A 22,274-nucleotide genomic window follows, 5' to 3' on the forward strand; every position below is an offset into this window, starting at 1 on the left:
TCTCGTAATTGTAAGTCAATATACCCTTAAGAGAGTTTGCAGACTGCTGTGTGATTCGTTGTAATAATTCATTAATTCTTGAAAGGTGCCGATCGGTGTTCTTCATGTAATACATAACACACCCGCGAGCGGCTCTGATTAAAGGCTCCGATCAAAAGTTCCATTTTCCACGAGGAAAATTTACTCAGTGCGGGAGCTTGCGTAGAGAAACCCTATAGAAGTCTATTGAACCTGGTTTGCTCGTCTGCTAGACGTCAGACGTCTGTTTTCAAATTAAAAAAAATAAAATAAAAATAAAAAGCTTGTGTTTGGTTGTCATGGCCACGAATCTAACAGTTTTGAATAAATTTCTCAGAAATGCCTGATAAAATGATACGGAAGAAAAACTACCAAATTCTTATCCTATAAAACCCCCACTTGACAAAAAGTAAGTAATTCATACATCCACTGTTTGTCTTTGTTTAAAAAATCTAAAATGAAGATGTTCACCTTTTTACACAGGTTCAGACCAAATGCAGTGAAGTCTATAATCCAAACCATACTTAATGAAGAACTAAGTGGAAAGCAGTATGATGCTGAACAGAGTCCAGTATGGTGTAGATCAATAGCAGACAAAATAAAGCATAAAATCAAAGGTTGTACAAATTCAATTATACATAAAACAAAATAGATTGTGTTAATGGATTGTATGATTCAGATCTTAACTATTCTAGGTATAAAATAATTGCGCAAGTTCTTATTGGAGAGCAGCGAGGAGAAGGAGTTCGGATGGCTACAAGATGTTTGTGGGATGCAGAAGCAGATAACTATGCAACTCAAACCTTCATGAGTGTATAACATTTTATATCCACTTTCAATATTTTTGTTGTTAAACATTCTCATTCTTTTACTTTACTAGGATTCTCTGTTTTGTGTGGCAGTTGCCTATGGAGTATACTACTATTAAAAGAAAAGCAGTGAACCAATAAAATTTATCTTTGAATAGTCAATTCTACTCCTTTCTTTTTCTACCAGTATGACCAATACAAAAGTTACATGTGTGTGAGTTACATGCTTATCTTATTACAAGGAAAATCATGATGCAATCAATACCAGTGTTCTGTCGAATAAGGTTTTTCGTTATTCGAACGTAGCTCGAATAACGAATAACTGTCATTTATTCGACGAATAACGAATACGAATAAAAATAAGGTCTTTATTCGAAATTTCGAATAGAATAACGAATAATGAATACGAATAAAATTTCGAATAAAATTTCGAATAGCAAATAAAAAAAAGGTCGCGCCTATGGGAGTCCGTAATCCAAACCCCTCTAACGGCAAAAAGTGCGTTTTGAAATAAATCTTATTTCATTATTAAATGCGCTATTATAGCAGCTAACTGCCGAAATTATTAACTACAATCTTATATGACCTGATTAAATTCAGTTTCTTTAAAAAAAAAACACAAAGTGCAGAAAAGAGAACACATCACACTACAGCCTTTGTAACTGTTGCGACTTGCGAGGAAGACAACCGGTTTTTCTCATGTGTAAAATAGTAGCTTATTCTTAGATCACGGTACACATCACGATCAAAAAGAGTAGCGTGAACGTGATTAATTCAGAATCCATTCTTTTACCTTCGTTTCAACTCTAAAAATCAAAAACAAATTGGTCTGCTGGTCGGCGACACCAGAGCCATCTGGATTTACGGACTCCAATAGATTTTTCCAAAAATTCTCGGCGAAAGACACGTGACTAAACGAGGCAAAATTGAAAAATCTATACTAAACAGCAAACTTTAAAAAAATTTTTTTTTTTTGTAAATATTCGGAATTGTATTCGAAATAATGAAGCGTGAGGTACAACGAATAAGAATAACGAATACGAATAAAGAAAATTTTATTCGACGAATAACGAATAACGAATACGATGATTTCCTTATTCGTTATTTGAAATTTTATTCGAAAATTTTATTCGGCAGAACACTGATCAATACTGGTGTGCATGAGCTGAGAGAATGATTAATAATAATGATCAATTGTATCAACTGCAAACAGAAACAACTAAATACCTTTATTAATGCTTGCTAGTAGGTATGGCCAGCATTTTTGTAACATAAAATTAATCCACTTTCACCACTGAATAAATTTTGCGGACAAACCAAAAGCAAGCAAAGAAACCAATGGTCCCTGTAAAAAAAAACAAAAAAAAACGCATATTTAGCTAAAAATATTGACAAGTTAAGTTTAAAAAAAAATGTTTACCGGAAAGAAGGAAGAACATGAAAACCATGATGAAAGTGTATCCAAAGTAAAGGAAAGTGGATGTGGCATCTTGAATTTCCAGTTTTGTGACGAAATAGTGGACGCAATAAAGGAACAAGTAAAAGGCTGTAAACCCACTTGTCAAAAAACTGCGCCACCACCAGTGATAGTCCTGTAAATTAATGAAAATTTAGATTTTGAAACATTTTTCGAACATTCGAAATTTAGACAAACCTCAGCACACAAATGAAAGTAGCAGAGTAGAACGGTAGTTTCTGAACATGTGATGACCAAAATGATGAAGACCAAGAAGAGAAATCCAAACATGTAGTACATTTGGTTGGACCACAGTGAATTTAGGATGAAAAATAGCTGGATGAAGATGCAACCAAACGGCAAAACGCCTCCCATGACGATGCCTGGTGCCGGACGGGTGTAAACACTTTGGTCAGGAACCTGCCGTGGGATTTGATACCATTAATGACCTTTGTAATGAAAATCGTTCTTTTCCTAGGGATATCCGTCAGCTCAAACAGTCATGGGTTACAGGTTGATGAACGCGCAAGAGCCCAAATCTTCACTCTCCTACAATTAATTCCGCCTCAATTTAAAATAGAAACTAAAACAGAATATTCTCGATCCCTTCCGCGGTCCACGACGTTGAATGTCACAATAAAACGGCTGGGAGGAATTGCTTTTTAGGAGCCCCTTTCCATAAATGGAATTGGGTTAAATCTGGGTTAAATTATGCAAAACGAAGTGAAATCTCAGGGGGGGAATAAAGAATGGCCCATGTCTTTTCGGCTGTCTTTTCTCTTTTTATTTTTTTGTGGACAAATAAAATATCGCATTAACTTACCGAAAATACACGACTCGAAATTAAAAATTGATAAAACAAATAGAAATGTCCCGCTTGTGGTCATCGGTGTGTGGATCAGAAAATGTTTGAGAAAGAAAAAATTTCGGCCGTGAAATCCGTCGTAGCTGTAGACTTTCACGTATATAGTCGCAGAGATAACGAGGATTGATGAAGACATAAATATTTATCATTGGAATTTTTTAAATAATAAGGTACTTCGCCGTTATGGAATTTTCTTGTTTTAATCGGAGGTTCAATGGGTAAAAATTTTGCCATACCACAAGCTGACACATTTATCGTCGAACCTGCCACTAAACTTAAAATAGCTGCAATAAATGTCCGTGTTTTTTTTTAATTATTTAATTTAATTACAGTTTTTTTAGAATGCTGAACAAAATGAGACGTGGTGGCAAATTGCGATAAAACTAACAAAGTTTACCTAGCTGGAACCTGGAATAAAATAAAAGTATCGTCGCGGCGGTTTTCCAGTTAGTTATTTGCTTCACGTTCACAGCCCAAAATGGAAACGTTCCCTTTGATTTCATCACGGAAAAAAACTCATAAGAATGTATCTTTCTTTTCCCTAGGTATAAAGTCGATGTCTTTAGACATGCATACATCACGATCCAGTTAATCTCCCAGCAGTTCAGACATAAAATATTCGTTCGTTGCGAGTTCAAAAAGTTTAAATAAAATGACATTAAAAAAGAAAATATGGCATAACACAATAGTATCAGTGTATCGTTTTGAGGCCATAGATTAAACTAACTAACTTTTTGTTAGCTAAAACGCATGGGTGTATGCGCAGGTATCCCTATACAACCTCTAAAAAGAATTTAAATGTCATCCTTTCTCCAACAAAGGCCAATAATAATATAAAACTTTGCGGTTTGCTAACCAAATCCGTGCACATGGGAAGGATCAAAGATAAATTATTTAAATCGTACACAACTTGAAAATAAATACACGATCAGGATGTGGTATTATATTCAATCTGTTCGTATGCTACATACACGGTGCCGTCCTATTTCAGTTGATGGCACCACTAAACAATAAAATATCTGAAATCACCGGGTTGATCAAGAATTCAGATCGGTGCGGACGGTGACGTCGGGGTGGTTGGTGCTGTGGATTCCAGTAGCAAGCGATGGGCGTCTATCGAGGATGGATCAGTCGTGGAACGGATGACCGAGACAACGCTCCTTAACTGCAAAGTATAAGATTTAACAGATAAAGACCCTGTCGTACAATTTTCAGGAGGCATTTGAGAAAGGTAGAAAATGATGATTTACAATTGACGAAAGGAAAGCCGCTCAGCGGTGGTGGTCGCAAACAGCGTAACGTTCGTATGCATCCAAACTTTCATGCAATTTCAGTGTCAAAAAAATTATAATGCGAACGAACGACTTCTAAAATCTTTACAAAGGATATTTTATTGAAATTATATATTGTTCTTAAGATTAGACATTTAAATAAAAACCTGATCTTGAGTCGGTGTAGAGTTTTGACTCTCCATCCAGTATGAAAAAGACCTAATAATCATAACCACGGCGGTGTTTTCACTGTTTTGTCAGTCAAACTTTTGCGATGTCGCATCGGCAACCGGTGCAGTGGTACTCGGAATGTTAAACCAGGATCGTGCATCAACTAGTTGGCGTACTCGTCTTCTGAAACGCAAGTCAGTATTAGGAAGCAAAGCTTAGTGCTGTGATACGAAGCTTCTGAACGAGTGTCTTGCATCACAATTGAACTGTCAAATAAAAAAAAGTATCTTGATTATACATTTCTAAAAGATTCTTATTCAAGGATGAAATTCAATTGAATAATCCCTTACCAGTATTCCAAATATGTAGCCATGAGATTGGAGGTGGGCATGGCAATATCTACAGAAGGCGGCAATGTCACGTTGTTCTTTTCGCCACTAGTTGCATTATTCGGATTCGTAATATCGGCCTGATTCGCTTGATTAGCTATTTCACTGTCTTCTGGACTGGCTGTTGGAGGCTAATGTTAACGAAATTTCAATTAAGATACTGGAGAATTGAAGTTTTGCAAACTAGCTTACATTTACGTCTGCTAAGCTTTGCGCTATGATACCAACAAAATGTCGATTGAGATGGACGGCTTGGTACAGTGCTAATAGTCCCGCATCGTTAGCTCTGAAGAAATAAATCTGCATTTATAAACTGATAAGTTGAATACATGTTGAAATGGTGACATACTTGACTTGTCCGATCCTAATCTCTGCTTCATAGGAAACAAACATAGATCCACCCATGGAAGTTAAAGAGGATAATAGCCAGGAAGATTGTGGTTCAGCCTGCCTACTCTGAACATAGCGTTCATTGAATTCACCCAAAGAGGCCATGGCAACTTGAGCGTAAGCCGTAAAGGCAAGTTCATCGTCAAGCATAGAAAGTTTGACTACATAGGATTAGCACTTCCAGTTTTGCGATAACACACTATGAGTGTGAATACTACAACAGCATCCTTCCCCAGCTCCAAACGTCCTATGTAATGAAAGTCATGAAAAAAGGACTTATTGATGTGTTTGAAATGAAATTACCTTGAGTCTGGCAAAGTATGTGAACCAGAGAGTCAAAAACAGAATGTTGAGTAAGAAACTCAAAGAACAGATTTTGTGCAATAGCCTACTATCATTGCCAGTGCAAGTTAATACCATCATTTTCAGGCATAGGGCTTTAACAGGAACTGGGCATTCACCTGAGTATAATTCAATAGTTTTAAATGAAAGTCCGTAAAATCTTAACATTATTTGGTCAAACTTGTCAAAATGTCCGAGCAATGTTCTGTTAGCAATTGCATTTGCATATCAGCAGCCCCCCACCAATCAAAAGCTCAATGATGTCACTGTTTACATCAATTGCAGTTCGAGCGTTCGAGCAAAACCAGCTTTTATGTTGCTATGCCAGATTAATTTATAAAATTAATAAAACAAATTAATTTGATGCCAAATGAATTTATCAAATGAATTTAATGCCAAATTAATTAATTTAATTAATTAAAAAAATTAATTTTATAAATTAATCTGGCAACGATGTGTTTCCAGATTCAGTTCTTTCTAGATTCTTCTTTCTCATTCAGAGACTCGCCTCCTTCTGGAATAGTCGCTGTGTTGATCGGATCAGATTGAGTTTTATCATTTTATTTGACAAGCCGATCACGATATCAGGTTTTACGACGTGGTTGCCGGAATAAAAAATTGAAATTGGGACATAAAAAATTGAAATTTATAAATGTTTTATTCGCAGTTCACAGTTCGTTCGTTCGTTCAAAAGTTTATAACCAGGAGGGGGGGGGAATTCAACATATTTATACTTGTTATGTTTGTTTTTGTTTGTTTCGTTCAAAAGTTTATAACCAGGAGGGGGGGGGGGGAATTCAACATATTTATACTTGTTATGTTTGTTTTTGTTTGTTTAAGTTTGTTTTTGAATGTCAATAAATTTTATGTACAAAATTTGAATTTTTTTATCCGATTGGGCAATCAATTGAGGGAGGCCATTATGACATCCTCAATTACTGAGTCGATATTGTTCAAAATGTGCTTCCTGTTTTTTTTTCCTCTTTTGTTGGCCATCGGCTTCTTTTTTCCAAATGTTTTGAGGGGGTTACTCTTCTTTTTCCCTCTGGTGTACCGTAGCCTCTTGATAGAATTTTGAATGGCAATTAGCCTGAATTTCACCGTGTCCCAATCTCCTTCAGAAATGGGGGTTTCCTGAAGGATAAATTTAATCGTTAAAATTGAGAAGCTTAAAAATTAAATATTAAACATTACCCCTTTGAATTTCGTGGGGTTGTGAAGATTGCTGCACAACAACTTATAAGACACCGAGGAACTCTTTTCATACTGAGGGAACCTCCAATCCAATATATTAATGAGCTCTCTGCACGATGAAACTTGCTCCAAAAAGTTCTGAGTAGTTCTTGCTTCTTGAAGGTACTCTTGCACTAACATTTCTTCAGGAGTGTTACCCGTCATTTGCATGGCAAGGGCGATTTCTTCTTGTGACAAATACATCTGCAGAAAATGCAGAAAAGCATTTAAAATTTGAGTCTCATTCACGTTACATGACTGACTCACCTCAGGGAAAAGGAAACAGCAATCTTTGAATATAAAACAACTTCTCGATATCGCGGCTGTTAAAGATGAAGAATTAAAAAATGCAAAAATACCGCTTAATATCGCGGCTATCGAAGATAAAGAGAAGTGAAAATTCAAAAAACTGTTTTAATCTGTGCAATAGCGACTATTCCAGAAGGAGGCGAGTCTCTGAATGAGAAAGAAGAATCTAGAAAGAACTGAATCTGGAAACACATCATACATGTGTGTATCCCACCATACATACAGTCCCCTCCATAAGTATGGGATCACCCCGCGCCGTTCCATAAGGCGGCGTGTATTTTTCATATGGGTTTTTCGGGTGGCAAAAATCGAAAAAATGACATAAATTCACCAAACTTGGGATTTATGTCATTTTACGTTTTTTCTATTGTCTGAATTTTTTTCAGATTTTTTCCCCTATTTTTTATGCCTAGAAAAGTGGCGCACAAAGTATCGGATCACTCCGACGGCGGCCGTGTTGTCTTATGGCGCAAATGGGCTTTTCATATTGCTTTTTATATATTTAATTTTTAAGAAGGAATTTTTATATTCAAACCCTTTTTACATTTCCCTTTTATAAATTAACTGTAAGATTTCCATTATGATCGGAACCATTTCCGAATTTTCCCAGATTTATTAATTTCCCCAGTTGCTAAAATAAGAGACTACAGAAGAGTTCATTTAGGGTTTGCAACCTCTATCGCCTGCCGTAGGCCGGAAAATTAGTGTCGTTTCTATACGCCCCTTAAGTAAAAAAGGAAGCAGAGCGCCAGTGGTGTATAGAAACGACACTAATTTTCCGGCCTACGCCAGCTGATAGAGGTTGTAAACCGTAAATGAAGTCTTCTGCAGTCTCTTATTTCAGAAACTCGGGAAACGAATAAATCTGGGAAAATTCGAAAATAATTCATATCATCATGAAAAACTGACAGTAAATTTATGAAAGGGTATAGTATACACGGTTTGAAAATAAAAATTCCTTCTAGAAAATTAATTATATAAAAAGTAATATGAAAAGCCCATTTGCGCCATAAGACAACACGGCCGGCGTCGGAGTGATCCGATACTTTGTGCGCCACTTTTCTAGGCATAAAAAATAGGGGAAAAAATCTGAAAAAAATTCAGACAATAGAAAAAACGTAAAATGACATAAATTCCAAGTTTGGTGAATTTATGTCATTTTTTCGATTTTTGCCACCCGAAAAACCCATATGAAAAATACACGCCGCCTTATGGAACGGCGCGGGGTGATCCCATACTTATGGAGGGGACTGTATGCGTTTGGTTGATTTAATTTGTTTGTTTTTTTTAAATGCGGAAAAATACTAAAGATCCAAGAAAACTTCGATTCGATGCCATGTATTTCTCTATAGTGGTGCTAAATAGCTAAATTAAGAGTGCTAAAATTCTTAGTAGAACAACAAATTATTGCCGGAACGCGATTATTCAAGAGAAATATTTTTTTAGTCTTTTCCCTTATTGCTACAATTTCCTGTCAGTAGGACAACAGAAATATGCCATGAAAAAGGCACTTGTATTTTCAGACTATTTTCAAACTTTTAAAATTAAGTGAAAGGAAAGATAAAGTTAGATGTAATGTATAGGCTACCTTTAATTCGAATGCTAACTTTTGCAATGAAGTATACATTTTAAAAAATAAATAGATACATACATCCACTAAAAGCAGTGTTCTGTCGAATAAGGTTTTTCGTGATTTGAGCGTAGTCGAATCACGAATAACTTTCATTTATTCGACGAATAACAAATACGAATAAAAATAAGGGTCTTATTCGAATTTTCGAATAGAATAACGAATAACGAATAAGAATAAAGTTTCGAATAAATTTTCGAATAAAAGATAAGAAAATTTCGGATTTTAATCAATTAGTAAAAGGTTTTAAGAGAATGGGTAAACGAAATTGATTTATGAAAAAACAAAATAAAAGTTTTTCGGTCTTGGCTTCCTACCACATTTAAGATTTAATTGGAATTTAAATTTTTGCAGAACCCAGTTTCCAGTTAATGCCCAACATAGCGATTTGTGATGACTCATAGCGCCACTTAGTGTAACTTAGGAATTTGCTACAACACAAATTTCGGTGGTTGAAGCACCAGCCTCTAGGCAATTCCTTTCCCTAGCAATAGGGGTGGAGCTTCAACCCCCTAAAAGTTGTCTTCCTCTGTCTCACCACAGGTGGCGCTGGCGCTAAATGTGCCTTAAACAGTATCCCAAAATGCAACATTGATTCGAAATTGATTCGATTTATTTATTCGAAATGTTATTCGCGGACAACGAATAATTTTTTTCTAAAAGATAAAGAATAACGAATACGAATAACTGTCATTTATTCGACGAATAACGAATACGAATAATGTTATTCTTTATTCGCGAATAAGGAATTTTATTCGAAAGGAATTATCCGACAGAACACTGACTAAAAGCTATGTTTTCGGAAAGAGCTGGGAATATTTGCTCACTGATTTTTACGTCTATTTGGATCAAATGATGTGATTAAAGCTATCACCACTTCTTTGTTTTTGCGTGTATTGCGGGAGTTTCAGACAGGATAATCGAGAAAGAACAGATTTTCGAAAATCGGTTGTCACATGTTATTGACGATTCATCAACACGTGATGGCACTCATTAATTTTTCTTGTAGTAATTATTGCGACAACCATAACATTTTATCCTCTTAAAAAAAATCAACAGATTGCTACGCTGGCACAAATTTAAGCCAAGTGTCACTTTTGAGTTTTGACGATGCAAATAACAAATTAAGTAATTATCGCAAGGTAGTAATTTCTTTTGTACATTATTTGTTAAATTGTAAATTAACGATAAACGAAATTTAAAAATAATTGTGTCAAGTTAATTTTCCCCAAATCTACAATAAATGGCCAGTTTAACAACTGCTGGTGAAGTTTCGGTTAACGGAGTGCATATATAGACTAGACCAAGCGGATATTCAACAAACTAAAAACCCAATTTCACAATGGCAAACTTCGAAAAAGTGAAAATGGCCACTTCAAAATCGATCAGATTCTTGTCGTCCAAAAGAGATTCGATCGTATTCCTGATTCTGTTGATTGTGTGGACGTGTTTGTTCTTCGTTTTCAAGAAACCTGACCATCAATCAGACACGGTTCAAATAATCTGCAACGACAAAAGTTACATAAACCACCCGATGGCATCACCGGAAAGGATAGAATGTAAACAATTCTGCCTCTTCTTTGGACTCATTTGGTCTTCTGTAAACTTTGCCAGCATTGATTTCCTCAACGAATGGGGCAAAATAAAAAAAAGGACGACTTTTCTCAAGTTTTGCTATCGCCCTCTACTTTGGATCGCAACATTATTGACTGGACTCGTTCTCGTCTGGATGTGGAGTAACAATCGTTATTATTCCGAAAGATTGGCTCCAAACTTCTTGGCCGCCTGCCGACCACTCGATCTGTTTTGCAGTCCCGACAGTATTGTTCTGGTGAAGTGTACAACACCTGCTGGAATGTGGATGCCGGCCCTATCCGATTCGCTGCCCAAATTAGCAGCAATAAAAGCTTACCTGATGGTAATAACATTCGTCAAGATGGCACACTTCGTGCTCTTGGCGGTATCAAACGCACAGATGGAGTTCCGCATTGCGTCGATTGTCTGGGGCCTGGTGGTATTAGTCATCAATGTAGCGGTTACCTTGGCCAGTGCTTGCTTGATTATCAACTGCAACGATGCAAGTGTCAACATTGACTTCGTTTCCGGCTACATCAAGAGCGCTATTGTTGCTGGCTTTTGGCTACTGGGGGAATACTATTGGAGGCAGAGTGGAATTGAAGATCCAACACTTCCACGTCATTGGAATGACCCCATCCTACCACAAACTGGTCAAATTCCTACCAACCTGACACCAGAACCCGCCACAACTTCGTTGGACGAACCTCCTGCGGCAACAGGATCAGCAACCATTTACCCGAATCTGCCACCAGAAGATGAAAATCCCCCCCGTTACGAGGACTTGGTCACCCGATACTAAACGTTCGGGACAGCTATACCAATTATGATCCATATGTCGCCAAGAAACGTAATTATATTGTCTGAATTTATGTGTGACGATCGAATTCAATAAAATAAATTTCAAGTTCATTTAATTTGGTATTTCGAAATTAGCATAGACTTACTTATTACTGCAACAGAAAGATTTAATTAAACGTATCAATCGCCATTGATCGCTATTCCGTTACAGAAGTAAAACTTTTACACAATTCAGAATAAAACTGAAGGAAATAAAAAGAGAAAGTTAGTTTTTCTTTTTATGATATTCTAACTTGCACCCATACTCACGCACTAAATAAAATAAATCCATCGAAGAACTACATGCTGAATAATCGGAAAGAACTGGGAATATCCGCTTTCGGCTTGTTTAAATGTTGTTATTGTGGCTCTAAAACGCGCTAGATCACATGATGATGTGTTTACAGGTATCATCACGAGTGCGTTTTGTTTTTGCGTGTATTCTGAGACAGGATCATCGAGAATGAACTGATTTTGGGAAATAAGTTGTCACATGTTGACGATTCGTCAATACGTGACAATACTCATTCATTTTTCTTTTACATACGATAGCCAGCATAAATTGTTTTTCTTCTTTTAATTTGTGTTGGCGGATAGTTTTCTTAGTCCTTCTGTTTATTTTCACGAGGCAGAAGGATGATCGAGCTGCCGAAATGGATTTCTCTTTGTCGCCAATGCAAAATAAAAGAACTTTCGGCTGGAAGTGGCTGAACAGTTTACACATTCACCACTTGAATAAAGGATCACCTGACTAGTCGCAAACAGGTATTGTGCAACCAACAACTCTTCTCCAAATCTTCTCTGGATAATTGAGTAAAATAGAAATTATGGGACGTGTTTAAAAAGAATTGTCAATAAAAAACAAAACATGAGTTCCAATGCGCTTAGTGGTGGTTTAGACAACCCTTGTTTCGTCATCGACTCGTCCGAACTGTCGATTCAATCATCACAAGAATTGGATACGCAACATATTCAGATCGATTCTGGGGATGATGATGCTCAAGGGGAGAATTTTGATTGTGCATCATCTTTGTCCAACGGCAGTGAAAAGTATTCGTTGGAAAATGCGCCTCCTGTATTAACTAGGACAAGTATCAGTACAAGTAGGCTACATCTAGTGCTCCGCTGGAACATTTGGAAAACTTTCTAAGCGATGCTCGATCCAGCTTGGACGATTCTCCAGTTGCTGCCCTAAGGAGACTTAGCGTGGTGAAATTTGATCCACCTGAAGAGGGTTACTTAAGGTATTAACTTCAAACTATATATTTTTTTTAAGTTGCATAAAAGAATTATGTGTGAATAATAGTGTTCAACAGATACTAATTTTTCTTCTGCAAGATACAGATCGCCAATAATATGGAAACTTGATCGTCTAATGCAAAGCTTTCCAGTCAACCTTCTGACCACTCTTTGCATTTTGTCTGATCTCGGAGTTGTAGTTGCAGACGTCATCGTGAACAGGTAAATTATATAATTTCAACAGCAGTTGTTGGTGTCTGGGCGATTGTCCCCCTTCGACAAATCCTTCTCGAACGAAAAGCAATAGCCTTCTCCATTCCGGAAATTAGACTACATAATCTTTCACGCACTCAAACATGCGCGTATATTTGCAGTTTAACTTATAGGCCCCTATTGAATTAACGCGCATTCGATTATGTTGTATGACACTGATTGTTGTTTTTATTTATTTCGTTTTAGTCTGGTATACCAGATAGAAGTTTCAGGAAGCGCTGACAGCATCACAAATGGATCGAACGTCATCTATGTACGAGATAACTACGTCATAACGGATTTCGTTTTATCTGTTTACTTGCTTATTGAGCTTCTTCTACGTATCGTCGCTGTAGGGTAAACTTACGAATTATTATGGAGAGCGTGGAGACAGCCTCTTTTTTTCTAATGTAATCATTTGAAAGAATTTCCATTTTCCTTTAAATCTTACCCAAGCGGTTCATTTCGGGGGAAAAATATTTAAAACCCCGTTTAGTAGATTTTTAGTTTAATACTGGTATTTTATTGTTTTATTAGCCATTTAATGACTTTCAACTGAGAACCCTTTGTAGTGACTAAAAATTATTATTTGAAAAAAGAATTATCGCAGATTATTAAAAAAAAATTATGGTTCCATTTTTATTATGGTTATTAACGATGATAGCAACCGCTAGGGTAACGACAGCGCAATAAATAATCAGGTTAATTTTGTAGCAGATAGGAAAAAAAAGTCTTATAGAAATAAGTGGCTGTCTACGGGCTCCGTTACGATATTAATATTTTTTTTTTCTTTTGGTTTGGAATGGAATGAAGGTAAAAGGTAAACGGACGACTCTGACGATTGTGCCTCCAATAAGTAACGAAACCGCGTATGGAACAGCACACTGAATTACAGTATATTTGCACAATCGTCAGAGCTCTTCCTAACCTATTATCTTTCAGTTTCTAATCAAAAAGGTGTTGAAATGACTACATATATTTAAATACATCAGATTAATCCCTTTTGTTCAACAATGGCACAATGACTTGGATGCCTTGGTGACTTTTTCGACCTTCATTTTCTCCTTGGTTGATTTGATCGTTGATGACACCCCGACATCCAACGGCTTACAGTAAATCTCCCTTATTGTAGTTTATTCATTACAGATTTCATATTGAATTTGCCTATAGTTTTGATCCAATTCAGTGCAATGAACTCTTTTACGTTTGATTTCCAGATACCGGTACTATTTTGCTAGAAAAACGACGATCTCTGTAGAGGATGTTCCAAAGCAGGCATAAGAATTTTTCTGATCGTATTATACTGATGGATTGCGCAGGCTGCTGCAAACCGCTAGATTGTGCCGTCTGTTCAGAATCGTGCGCGTATTCAGAATTTTTACTATGCAGAGGCGCTTGGCCAATGCTGCTAGGCTAATGGTCTCTAGAAACAAGCGCAGGTAAGACATACGAATCGAAAATTAATTGGCTCATTGATTCACGCTTATTTTATTCCAAGTAAAGATACCAGTACGACGGATTTGATTTAGATTTAACATATGTCACAGGTAACTCTAATGAGTTTGGAAATATATGATTATTTAAGTTCTGTTCACTAAAAGTTTTCATTACAGATAAAATCATTGCGATGAGCTTCCCATCTTCAGGAAAAATATCCTTTTATCGGAACCCAATGTCTGTATGTCAAAACATAAATACTGTGGTTGTGTCTAATTGCGGAGTTATTAAATATTTAAATTTTTCAACAATTACACACTGTTCTTCAATAGGAAGTCGTCCGACTTTTGGACACAAAACATCCAAATCGCTACAAGGTTTACAATTTATGCAGTGAGCATAGCTACAGTCCGTCCTATTTTCATGGCAGAGTTGCAAATTTTCCGATTGACGATCACAATGTGCCAACTTGTAGGTAAATACGACTAGTTATCTTTCTTGTCAGCTAATTACCTTGTGATTAATATACAGTACTGATCAAACTATCCAAATATTTAAATACTAGAAACTTAAATAGGAAAACAGAATTTGTGTTTCTTAGCTATTAATTAATTTTATTAAATTCTGCTATCCCATAAATACAAAATTCCGTAGAAATAATAAGATTGGGACCAAAGAAAAATTTACAAAAATCATTTGGTTTCTTGAAACTCAAGGAAAATGAATTTTATAAGGTTTCAAAATAATAAAACGATTATATTAAATTAATTAGGCAAATGATTGAATTTACTACGAGTGTTCGCAACTGGTTAGAATCTGATCCCAACAACGTGATTGCTGTTCATTGCAAAGGTAAAAAGTTCGTTTTCATTCGTCAACAAAAACTAAGTCAATAATCTTCACTTTCCCGCGTTCAGGTGGAAAAGGTCGCACGGGAACCATGATATGCGTTTGGCTTGTGGAAGCGGAACTGTTTCTGAAGGCAGAGGATTCTTTGGTTTACTTTGGATCACGCAGAACCGATACCCGATACGGACATTCGTTTCAAGGCGTGGAAACCCCTTCGCAGTGCCGATACGTACACTATTACGAAAGGATCAAAGAAAGCGGAGGGGATTTACCACCAGATAAAAAAGTCCATCTACGAAAAATACGGATGGAAGGTGATGACTCCAATACTTAAATGCGAGCTTAAATGTCTCATATTCTCTCCGAAGAAATTAAGCCAATTTTTACACGTATCAAAACATTCGTCTAGCAGCTTATTATTTGATGTGACATTTTCTAGGTATTTCACAGCTGGGAAAGGGGGACGGCTCAGATTTTACCGTTGAAGTTTATGATAACCGAGGCACATCTCCCGTGTTCCAAGCTGATTTTCGGAAACAACATTGCTGCCAGGTTATTGGATTGCTTCCTACTTATTTTAAACTTCAATCCATAAATGCATAATTACCATTGCTCTAAAGAATGCAAATTTCCTTTATTTTTTAAAATAATGATTTCATAAATATTTCAGACTATTTTCCTAGCAAGAGAGGAAGCCGTCGAATGCTTATTAAGCAAGGCACCACCTATTCAGGGGGACGTGCAGATCATAATCCGTCATCGATCGGTACAGGATATTTGACTTATACTGTTCGTGAAAACAAAGAATGGCCTTGTGTGGTTTCACATTTCTATTAAACCACATTAATATGGCTGTATACATAAAAAATTTAAATTTTTTTTATTTATTTATTTATATTTTTGATTTTTACTTCCTCACCCACAATAATCACCTGCATTGGAATCAACGTGGATACGCTGATTAGAGGAGCGTGCCTAGAGGCTACATGAATGCTGTTCTATACTTCTGGTTCAATTGCAGTTTCATAGATAACAACAGGTGTGCATATTCATTTCATTTGAATAAATAGTAACCAAATTGATACTTCCAATAATCATAAAACTTAAATTTTCACATTTTTTTATTATTGACGGACGGAAATGTTCCAGGCTACGGTTGAAACGAGAAGAATTGGACAATCCCCACAAATCCAACACTTGGCGGTATTTCACACCTGATTTTGTCGTTCAGCTAGACTTTAGCGAGTGTAATAGAATAGATGCGGATGCAATAGTTTGTCCGTGACATCACCCGAATTCTTATAAAATGTGATGAAGTGCTTTTAATAAATTTTAATGAAATATTGATCATTATTTTAAATCGGAAATCCGGCTACATAATAAACGATATGAAATAAATAAGTCAGCAATTTGACACGTGCCAACATTGATTGAAATTTTATTACCCTTGGGTTAACTGTGCGGCCGTAGAGTTATTTGGGATCGTCCTATCATCTTTAGTTAGTATCCGGAACTGGAAGGCAGCAAATATGTTTGGATGACCAAAATTAATGTAACGGGACAGTTTTGGGTAAATTATTTTTTTAATTTCTCGTAATTGTAAGTCAATATACCCTTAAGAGAGTTTGCAGACTGCTGTGTGATTCGTTGTAATAATTCATTAATTCTTGAAAGGTGCCGATCGGTGTTCTTCATGTAATACATAACACACCCGCGAGCGGCTCTGATTAAAGGCTCCGATCAAAAGTTCCATTTTCCACGAGGAAAATTTACTCAGTGCGGGAGCTTGCGTAGAGATCTCTACGCAAGCTCTACAGACGCCAATTAACACACTCTCTTTTTTTACATTGACATGTATACGTCTAATTGTGGGTATATGCCAGTTAGGTTTTGGACTGGCGCAGGTCTTAAATAACGTTATTTTTTAACGAAACTTGGTATAACTATTTAGTACCAAGTAATAATTAATGTATTAAGCGTTGGATTGAAAAAATTAAAAAAAACGTGATTTTTTGCAAAAAAAGTCACATTTTTTCGGGTTTTTTTCAGTTTTTTCGTCGGCGCGGGTGCTAAAATTAATTTTTTTTTAAATTTTTTTTACAGAACTTATTTTTTAAGTAACACGCAAGATATACTAAGCGTCCCCCGCAAAATTCAAAAAAAAGTGTAAAATGAAACAGCCTAGGGGTGGCTATACCTTACTGGCCTGAAAGTCCCCTGGCACTGGCCTGAATGTCTCCCGTTCAGGCCAGTGGCCGGGGACTGGCCTGAATGTCGCTGGCCTGAACGTCATTGGCCTGAACGTCACACATCCAGTTTAATAACTTGTCATCTTGATTTGTTATATTTATCTTCGACTGACCGTGTAAACCAAGTGCAAGAGATGTTTCCTGGATATATTTAAGGAATATTCTGTCAAACCCTGCAGCTAGATAGTGTATTCCAAACCCATCCTTGCAAAAATTTGTAACCCTTCTGAGTTTTCGTACGGTAGTTTTAGACATCTAGTGCTAAAAATTAACTGCTTTAATTCCTATGTCTGACCTGCACCTGTTTTTTGAAACTTACTAAGTTAAGTTAAGGCAACAATTTTACTTAGTAAGGCAACATTTTTTTTAAGCGTGCGCCTAAACAGCATCTTAAGCTTAACACCATATTGTCCGCCCGTACAATATCATATGCCCCACCTAATTTAAGAGAACCTGCTCTCATATCTGTGGAACCCTTAATTGTAGAAACCTTAGAACAAATAATCCAAATTAGGATTCAATAGAGCCTTCTATGTTAGCTAGAGCCATGGTTAAGGCAAAATAAAAAAAAAAATCTGTCTACGATTCTATGAGTTAAATGTCTTATTACAAAAAAAGTATCAGTAGAAAATGTAGAAAATGCGAAAATTTATTCAAGGAGTTTTGAAAATGACAACAAAACCATGCCATGTACGGGTTAAAGTAAGTGGGAATCAATCTGTCAAAATCAACATGGAAAGCAAAAATGAACCTATGTCTAATGGTGGCCGAAAATTTTAAAAAACCTTAGACTTTTATTAAATGTGTACGAAGAAATTGCCCTGAAGAACTTTTTGAAAAAAACGCCGAAGAAATCGATCGTCTTACTATACAATCTTATCCCAGTCTGGAAATGCAGTTAAATTAATTCAATTTTTACCACTAGAAGATATGCTCTTTCTCCTAAGCACTCAAATCATTGGGCTTGCCAATGAAATGTTTTTCTTTATTGAATTCATTTTGCTTGTAACATGTCTTAGCATCCACTTGTAATCGATAAATTACAAATATATTTAGAAGCACACTCCAATTGGAAATACTGCGTTTTAATATTTGCCTGATCAAACTATGGAGGTGCTGATTTACATGTTGTTCACGTAAGTGAGTGCATTTTACACTCAACAAAAGCTGCATTCTTTGGTCTCACCTGCCCAGTCAAGCCCACAGATGCATTCGTCGTCTCGGGATAGGTGGATAGGGATGCATGGATGCTACACTTGTTTCCCTTGGATTCCAAGATGGAGCGTAAAAAATTCTCTTGCTACGCGGACATAATCATTCTAAAGGGTTTTTTAAAAATAATTATTCCATCTCAAGTATTGTTTCATTTTTGAGAATAATGAAGCTCAAGTTATATAGCATAACTTTTAGTTAATTTTCACATAACCGTGAGTTACAGAGTAACTCATGTTCAATCTGCAAAGAAGAGATCGATTTCCGCTCTTCAGAGGATACTGTTAATAACGATTAACGAGTAGCATATTGCCTTCCAAGATGACCATCAGATCGAATTCTGAACTTCGCACTTGACTTTGGAAAAAAATTTTACTTAACCAATTGAACTTGACTTGACAAAGTCAAATATTTTTCTTCAAGTTCGAACTTGAAATTAAAAGTCAAAGTTAAATTCTGAATACAAAAACGATGGTAACTTAGCTAAGTTAAACATTAATACTTGACTTGGCAAAAGAAGAAGGAAGAGTTTAGTGGACCAATAGAAACAGTTGCTTTTATGGTAGGAAAGAATAACAGCAGACAAACAATCCCAGCCTTGTTTGATATTTCTATTTCTTTTCCTGCCGGTGTGGCCTTGTGTTCCATCTCATTTGCAAAAGAATCGAAAGATATGGCTACCAAAACAGTCAACTCTTTTTCGGTTAAAAATCCAAGAAATACAGGACAGATATACAATAAATCATCTTGCTTCAGCATCAGTCGGCTAGAAGAAATGAGAGACGTGGACTGATGGTGAAACTGACTCGTTGCTCTCTCATGCCATCATTTACAAGGTAAACATCTGGTTTATTTGAGTGCATCAATTCAAACTAAGCATAGATATATATTATAGGACTTCATTTCCGATCGATCCCATAAAAATCTCTTTTCATCTTTTGAAAAAAAAAACCCATCATTAACATTACCTAAATTCCAGGAATTAGAAACCCGGCACATTAAAATAGCATTAATCTTAGCATGAAAATTAACCTACAATTCTGGAAATTGGAATCCTGGTAGATAAAAAAAGCATTGCTTTAAAAACAGCATTATTGGTTGAATTAAAGAAATCCAGTTCTGCTAAACCTACACTAAAAAAGACAATATTATAAATCCTGAAAATTAGTGCCAAGCCAAGAAAAGGTCATAGAAAGCTTATAAACAATAATAACATAACGCAAGAAGGTCAGCTGGAAATGTAATCTGACTTTTGGATATGATGGCCAGTGCCAATGAAACGATGGTTATCGAGCGACAAACTGACGATTGGTTTTGCGTAAAACATTGCCAACCACACTTTTGAAGGTGCCTATGGCATAAAATTGCAATGGTTTTATTAGTTATTATAGAATATCAATTGGTTCCAGGTTTCGCTTGGTTTTGGTCTTTCGCTTTGGCAAGAGGTAAAAAATTAAGCCTATTTTGAGAGATGAATTATCAATCATTGAAAAACCACAAAGAAAATTAAGCACATAAAAATTAATTAATACTAAGAATAAATACAATCGATGCCCGGTCAAATCTGAAGGTTTTGATCAAATTGTCTTCTTCAAAGTGAGTAAAGATGTCCTAGCAAGAATTATATAAAGGGATAAACTTGCTCCTTCGATATATCCTCACTTGTTTTGTGTTAAATTCTTCTTCTTCTTCATTATAACATCACTGTGAACTACCCTCATTGTCTGTAATATAAGCTAAATCGTTAACAAATTCACCGATAAAGTTGTTCTCGATATTTATTTTCGTAATAGAAACTACTAGCAGGCAACTAAAATGGATATTTTGTAAACAAATGCAGCGGACGTTGCTATATATATTGAATAGAATTCTCCTCTTTTTACCTCACTAAAGTCAGAAAAGTCAAGCCAAGGTACGTCGATACGTACCGTGGCTTGAAATTCAGTTTCACACTCCAATTTGACATTTTCAAGTTCAAGTTTTTTACTTGACTTCCAAAATTTCGTTTGGAATCACACTTTTAGATTAAAAAAAAGAAATGACTAAAGTCAAGTTAAAAAACAGACTTAAGTAAATTTTCAATCAAGTTTCATGTTCAGAATTTGACCCCAGAAGGGTCGTATCAAATAGATGAGAATTCTCACAAATTCCCTTATCCAAAGTGATCTAACGTGAAAAACAAGCAATAATACGTCCATCTATCCAACGGGAATGATGCTTTATTTACACAAAATAAAAACCACTAAAAGACATTAATAAATTAAGATAGTTGGGTATAATAAAATTAATGATTTACATTTCAATGTTGCTAACCTAATGAATATGAATAATAGAATATTGTCATTAGCGTATACATAGTTTAAACATACAGTATATCGACTATTCATTTTCGATTCTTCTAAGGTTTCGCACTAGAGAAAAACATAAGTAAACAAGAGAAAAATGCTTTTATGATGAAAATATATTAACTTCTAGAAGCGCCTTTAAAAGACAGAAATACATAAAGGGATGATAGTTATTTTGGTAATAGAGTTTGGTTAACCAAAATATTACGTATTTCTATAATACACGGAAATGTCCAGTTAATTTCTGCACTGAACGGGAAAAAGTTATCACACTAAAAATTCATTAAATTTACGTTATCTTATGGTGTTATATGTTTTATGTAATTTGAAAATTTCTGACGAAGATAAGCTGCGAATGGATACCGGTAAGAATTCTTTTTAATTCATTAAAAAATAAAGTGTTTTTTTTTCTGATATAGCTATTGTAGTTAGATTTAGATGCGGATTATTTGAAACAAGTAATCGCTGGGGTCTATGAAAACTTCAAACAGCATTAGGAAAAAAGACGGTGAAGTGTAGTGTAAGAACGAAGAATAATGGATGTTTCTATTGGTAATATCTTGAAATAAATTGGAAAATATGTTAAAATTCTCAAGATGTTTACTAATATGTAAAATATTTAATCATATTTTTAGTGGAAAAATGGGATGCGTTATGGATTCTTTTGATGAAGCAAGTGAAGACATAAAAACTGAACACACTGTTAGGAAACTAGGCGATCCCCGTGTTGTTGTTGAAGATGGCAAAATTAAACTACTGCGTGAAAAAGACAGAGAATAAAAGAAATGCTGCAATTAGCTCTCCTCGAGGCCGTTCAGAAAAAAGACCACTATTGGATTTCTCCGCCATCGCTGCGAACAGCCGGCATACTGCGGATGCATCCACATCCGTGTTTTCCAATTACAATAGAATATAGGTAAACCTTTTATATAGAAATTAATAGAATTAGCACAAATTTAACTGGTGGTTAACTCTAAATGTTGAATCTTCCCATAGGGATAGATGACGATGACAATGATGATATATTAGGGGAGGTTAATGAATATGGAGTCGATAAACAGGAAGATGAATGGTATATTGAAAAGTGGCACTATGAACAAAAAGTTACGCAGATCTGGATAAAAGGTTGTTTTCCTACGTTGAATTAATGTTCTTTTTAGGATGGGCAGTATACCTTTTACTAATGATTCGTTATCGACTTCTACGTTTACTTGTGGATCATCGTCCCCTGGATCTTCATTTTGGAATTCTTTATCTTTTACGTCACAAATACAAATTGTGAATACAACATGCATTATAATATCTGGAATCCGACCAAACGAGTCCGTGTGAATTCGGCAATAAAATAAGAAGTGTTTTCGGCAAAAGTGAATTCGCGGCTACAATACCGAAT

At 35.8% G+C, this 22,274-nt stretch overlaps 4 protein-coding genes across 5 annotated transcripts; 2 read left to right on the forward strand and 2 right to left on the reverse strand.

Moving 5' to 3' along the window:
• The first annotated feature begins 475 nt into the window (after positions 1 to 475).
• On the forward strand, positions 476 to 1,041 carry LOC124327694 (dynein light chain Tctex-type protein 2B-like). Its single transcript, XM_046786694.1, has 3 exons — positions 476 to 635; positions 698 to 831; positions 899 to 1,041. The coding sequence occupies exons 1-3, from the start codon at positions 476 to 478 to the stop codon at positions 944 to 946; spliced, it is 342 nt and encodes a 113-aa protein (XP_046642650.1). The 3' UTR covers positions 947 to 1,041.
• An 865-nt stretch (positions 1,042 to 1,906) lies between these two features.
• LOC124327638 (transmembrane 9 superfamily member 2-like) lies at positions 1,907 to 2,715 on the reverse strand. Of its 2 annotated transcripts, XR_006916206.1 has the most exons (4): positions 2,482 to 2,715; positions 2,248 to 2,419; positions 2,055 to 2,172; positions 1,907 to 1,992 (listed from the first exon to the last, which is right to left on the reverse strand). XR_006916206.1 is itself a non-coding variant. In XM_046786623.1 (3 exons), exons 1-3 carry the CDS (start codon positions 2,656 to 2,658, stop codon positions 2,105 to 2,107), a joined length of 417 nt encoding a protein of 138 aa, XP_046642579.1. In that variant the 5' UTR covers positions 2,659 to 2,715; the 3' UTR covers positions 1,907 to 2,104. The 2 variants fall into 2 exon arrangements, 1 of the variants encoding a protein (XP_046642579.1); XM_046786623.1 differs by having other exon boundaries at positions 1,907 to 2,172.
• Positions 2,716 to 4,732: 2,017 nt separating this feature from the next.
• Positions 4,733 to 5,544, reverse strand: LOC124327636 (armadillo-like helical domain-containing protein 3). The gene is made up of 4 exons (XM_046786621.1): positions 5,329 to 5,544; positions 5,172 to 5,265; positions 4,941 to 5,110; positions 4,733 to 4,856 (listed from the first exon to the last, which is right to left on the reverse strand). The coding sequence occupies exons 1-4, from the start codon at positions 5,517 to 5,519 to the stop codon at positions 4,754 to 4,756; spliced, it is 558 nt and encodes a 185-aa protein (XP_046642577.1). The 5' UTR covers positions 5,520 to 5,544; the 3' UTR covers positions 4,733 to 4,753.
• Positions 5,545 to 12,166: 6,622 nt separating this feature from the next.
• On the forward strand, positions 12,167 to 21,661 carry LOC124327695 (phosphatidylinositol 3,4,5-trisphosphate 3-phosphatase TPTE2-like). Its single transcript, XM_046786695.1, has 16 exons — positions 12,167 to 12,348; positions 12,417 to 12,542; positions 12,637 to 12,759; positions 12,997 to 13,146; positions 13,782 to 13,901; positions 14,007 to 14,012; positions 14,109 to 14,228; positions 14,293 to 14,336; positions 14,403 to 14,467; positions 14,559 to 14,701; positions 14,999 to 15,078; positions 15,144 to 15,389; positions 15,515 to 15,627; positions 15,746 to 15,841; positions 16,041 to 16,114; positions 21,517 to 21,661. Exons 1-16 carry the CDS (start codon positions 12,167 to 12,169, stop codon positions 21,659 to 21,661), a joined length of 1,833 nt encoding a protein of 610 aa, XP_046642651.1.
• The last annotated feature ends 613 nt before the right edge of the window (positions 21,662 to 22,274 follow it).

The sequence above is a fragment of the Daphnia pulicaria genome, chromosome 2 (assembly GCF_021234035.1).
Source record: "Daphnia pulicaria isolate SC F1-1A chromosome 2, SC_F0-13Bv2, whole genome shotgun sequence".
In the NCBI taxonomy this organism is placed as follows: domain Eukaryota; kingdom Metazoa; phylum Arthropoda; class Branchiopoda; order Diplostraca; family Daphniidae; genus Daphnia; species Daphnia pulicaria.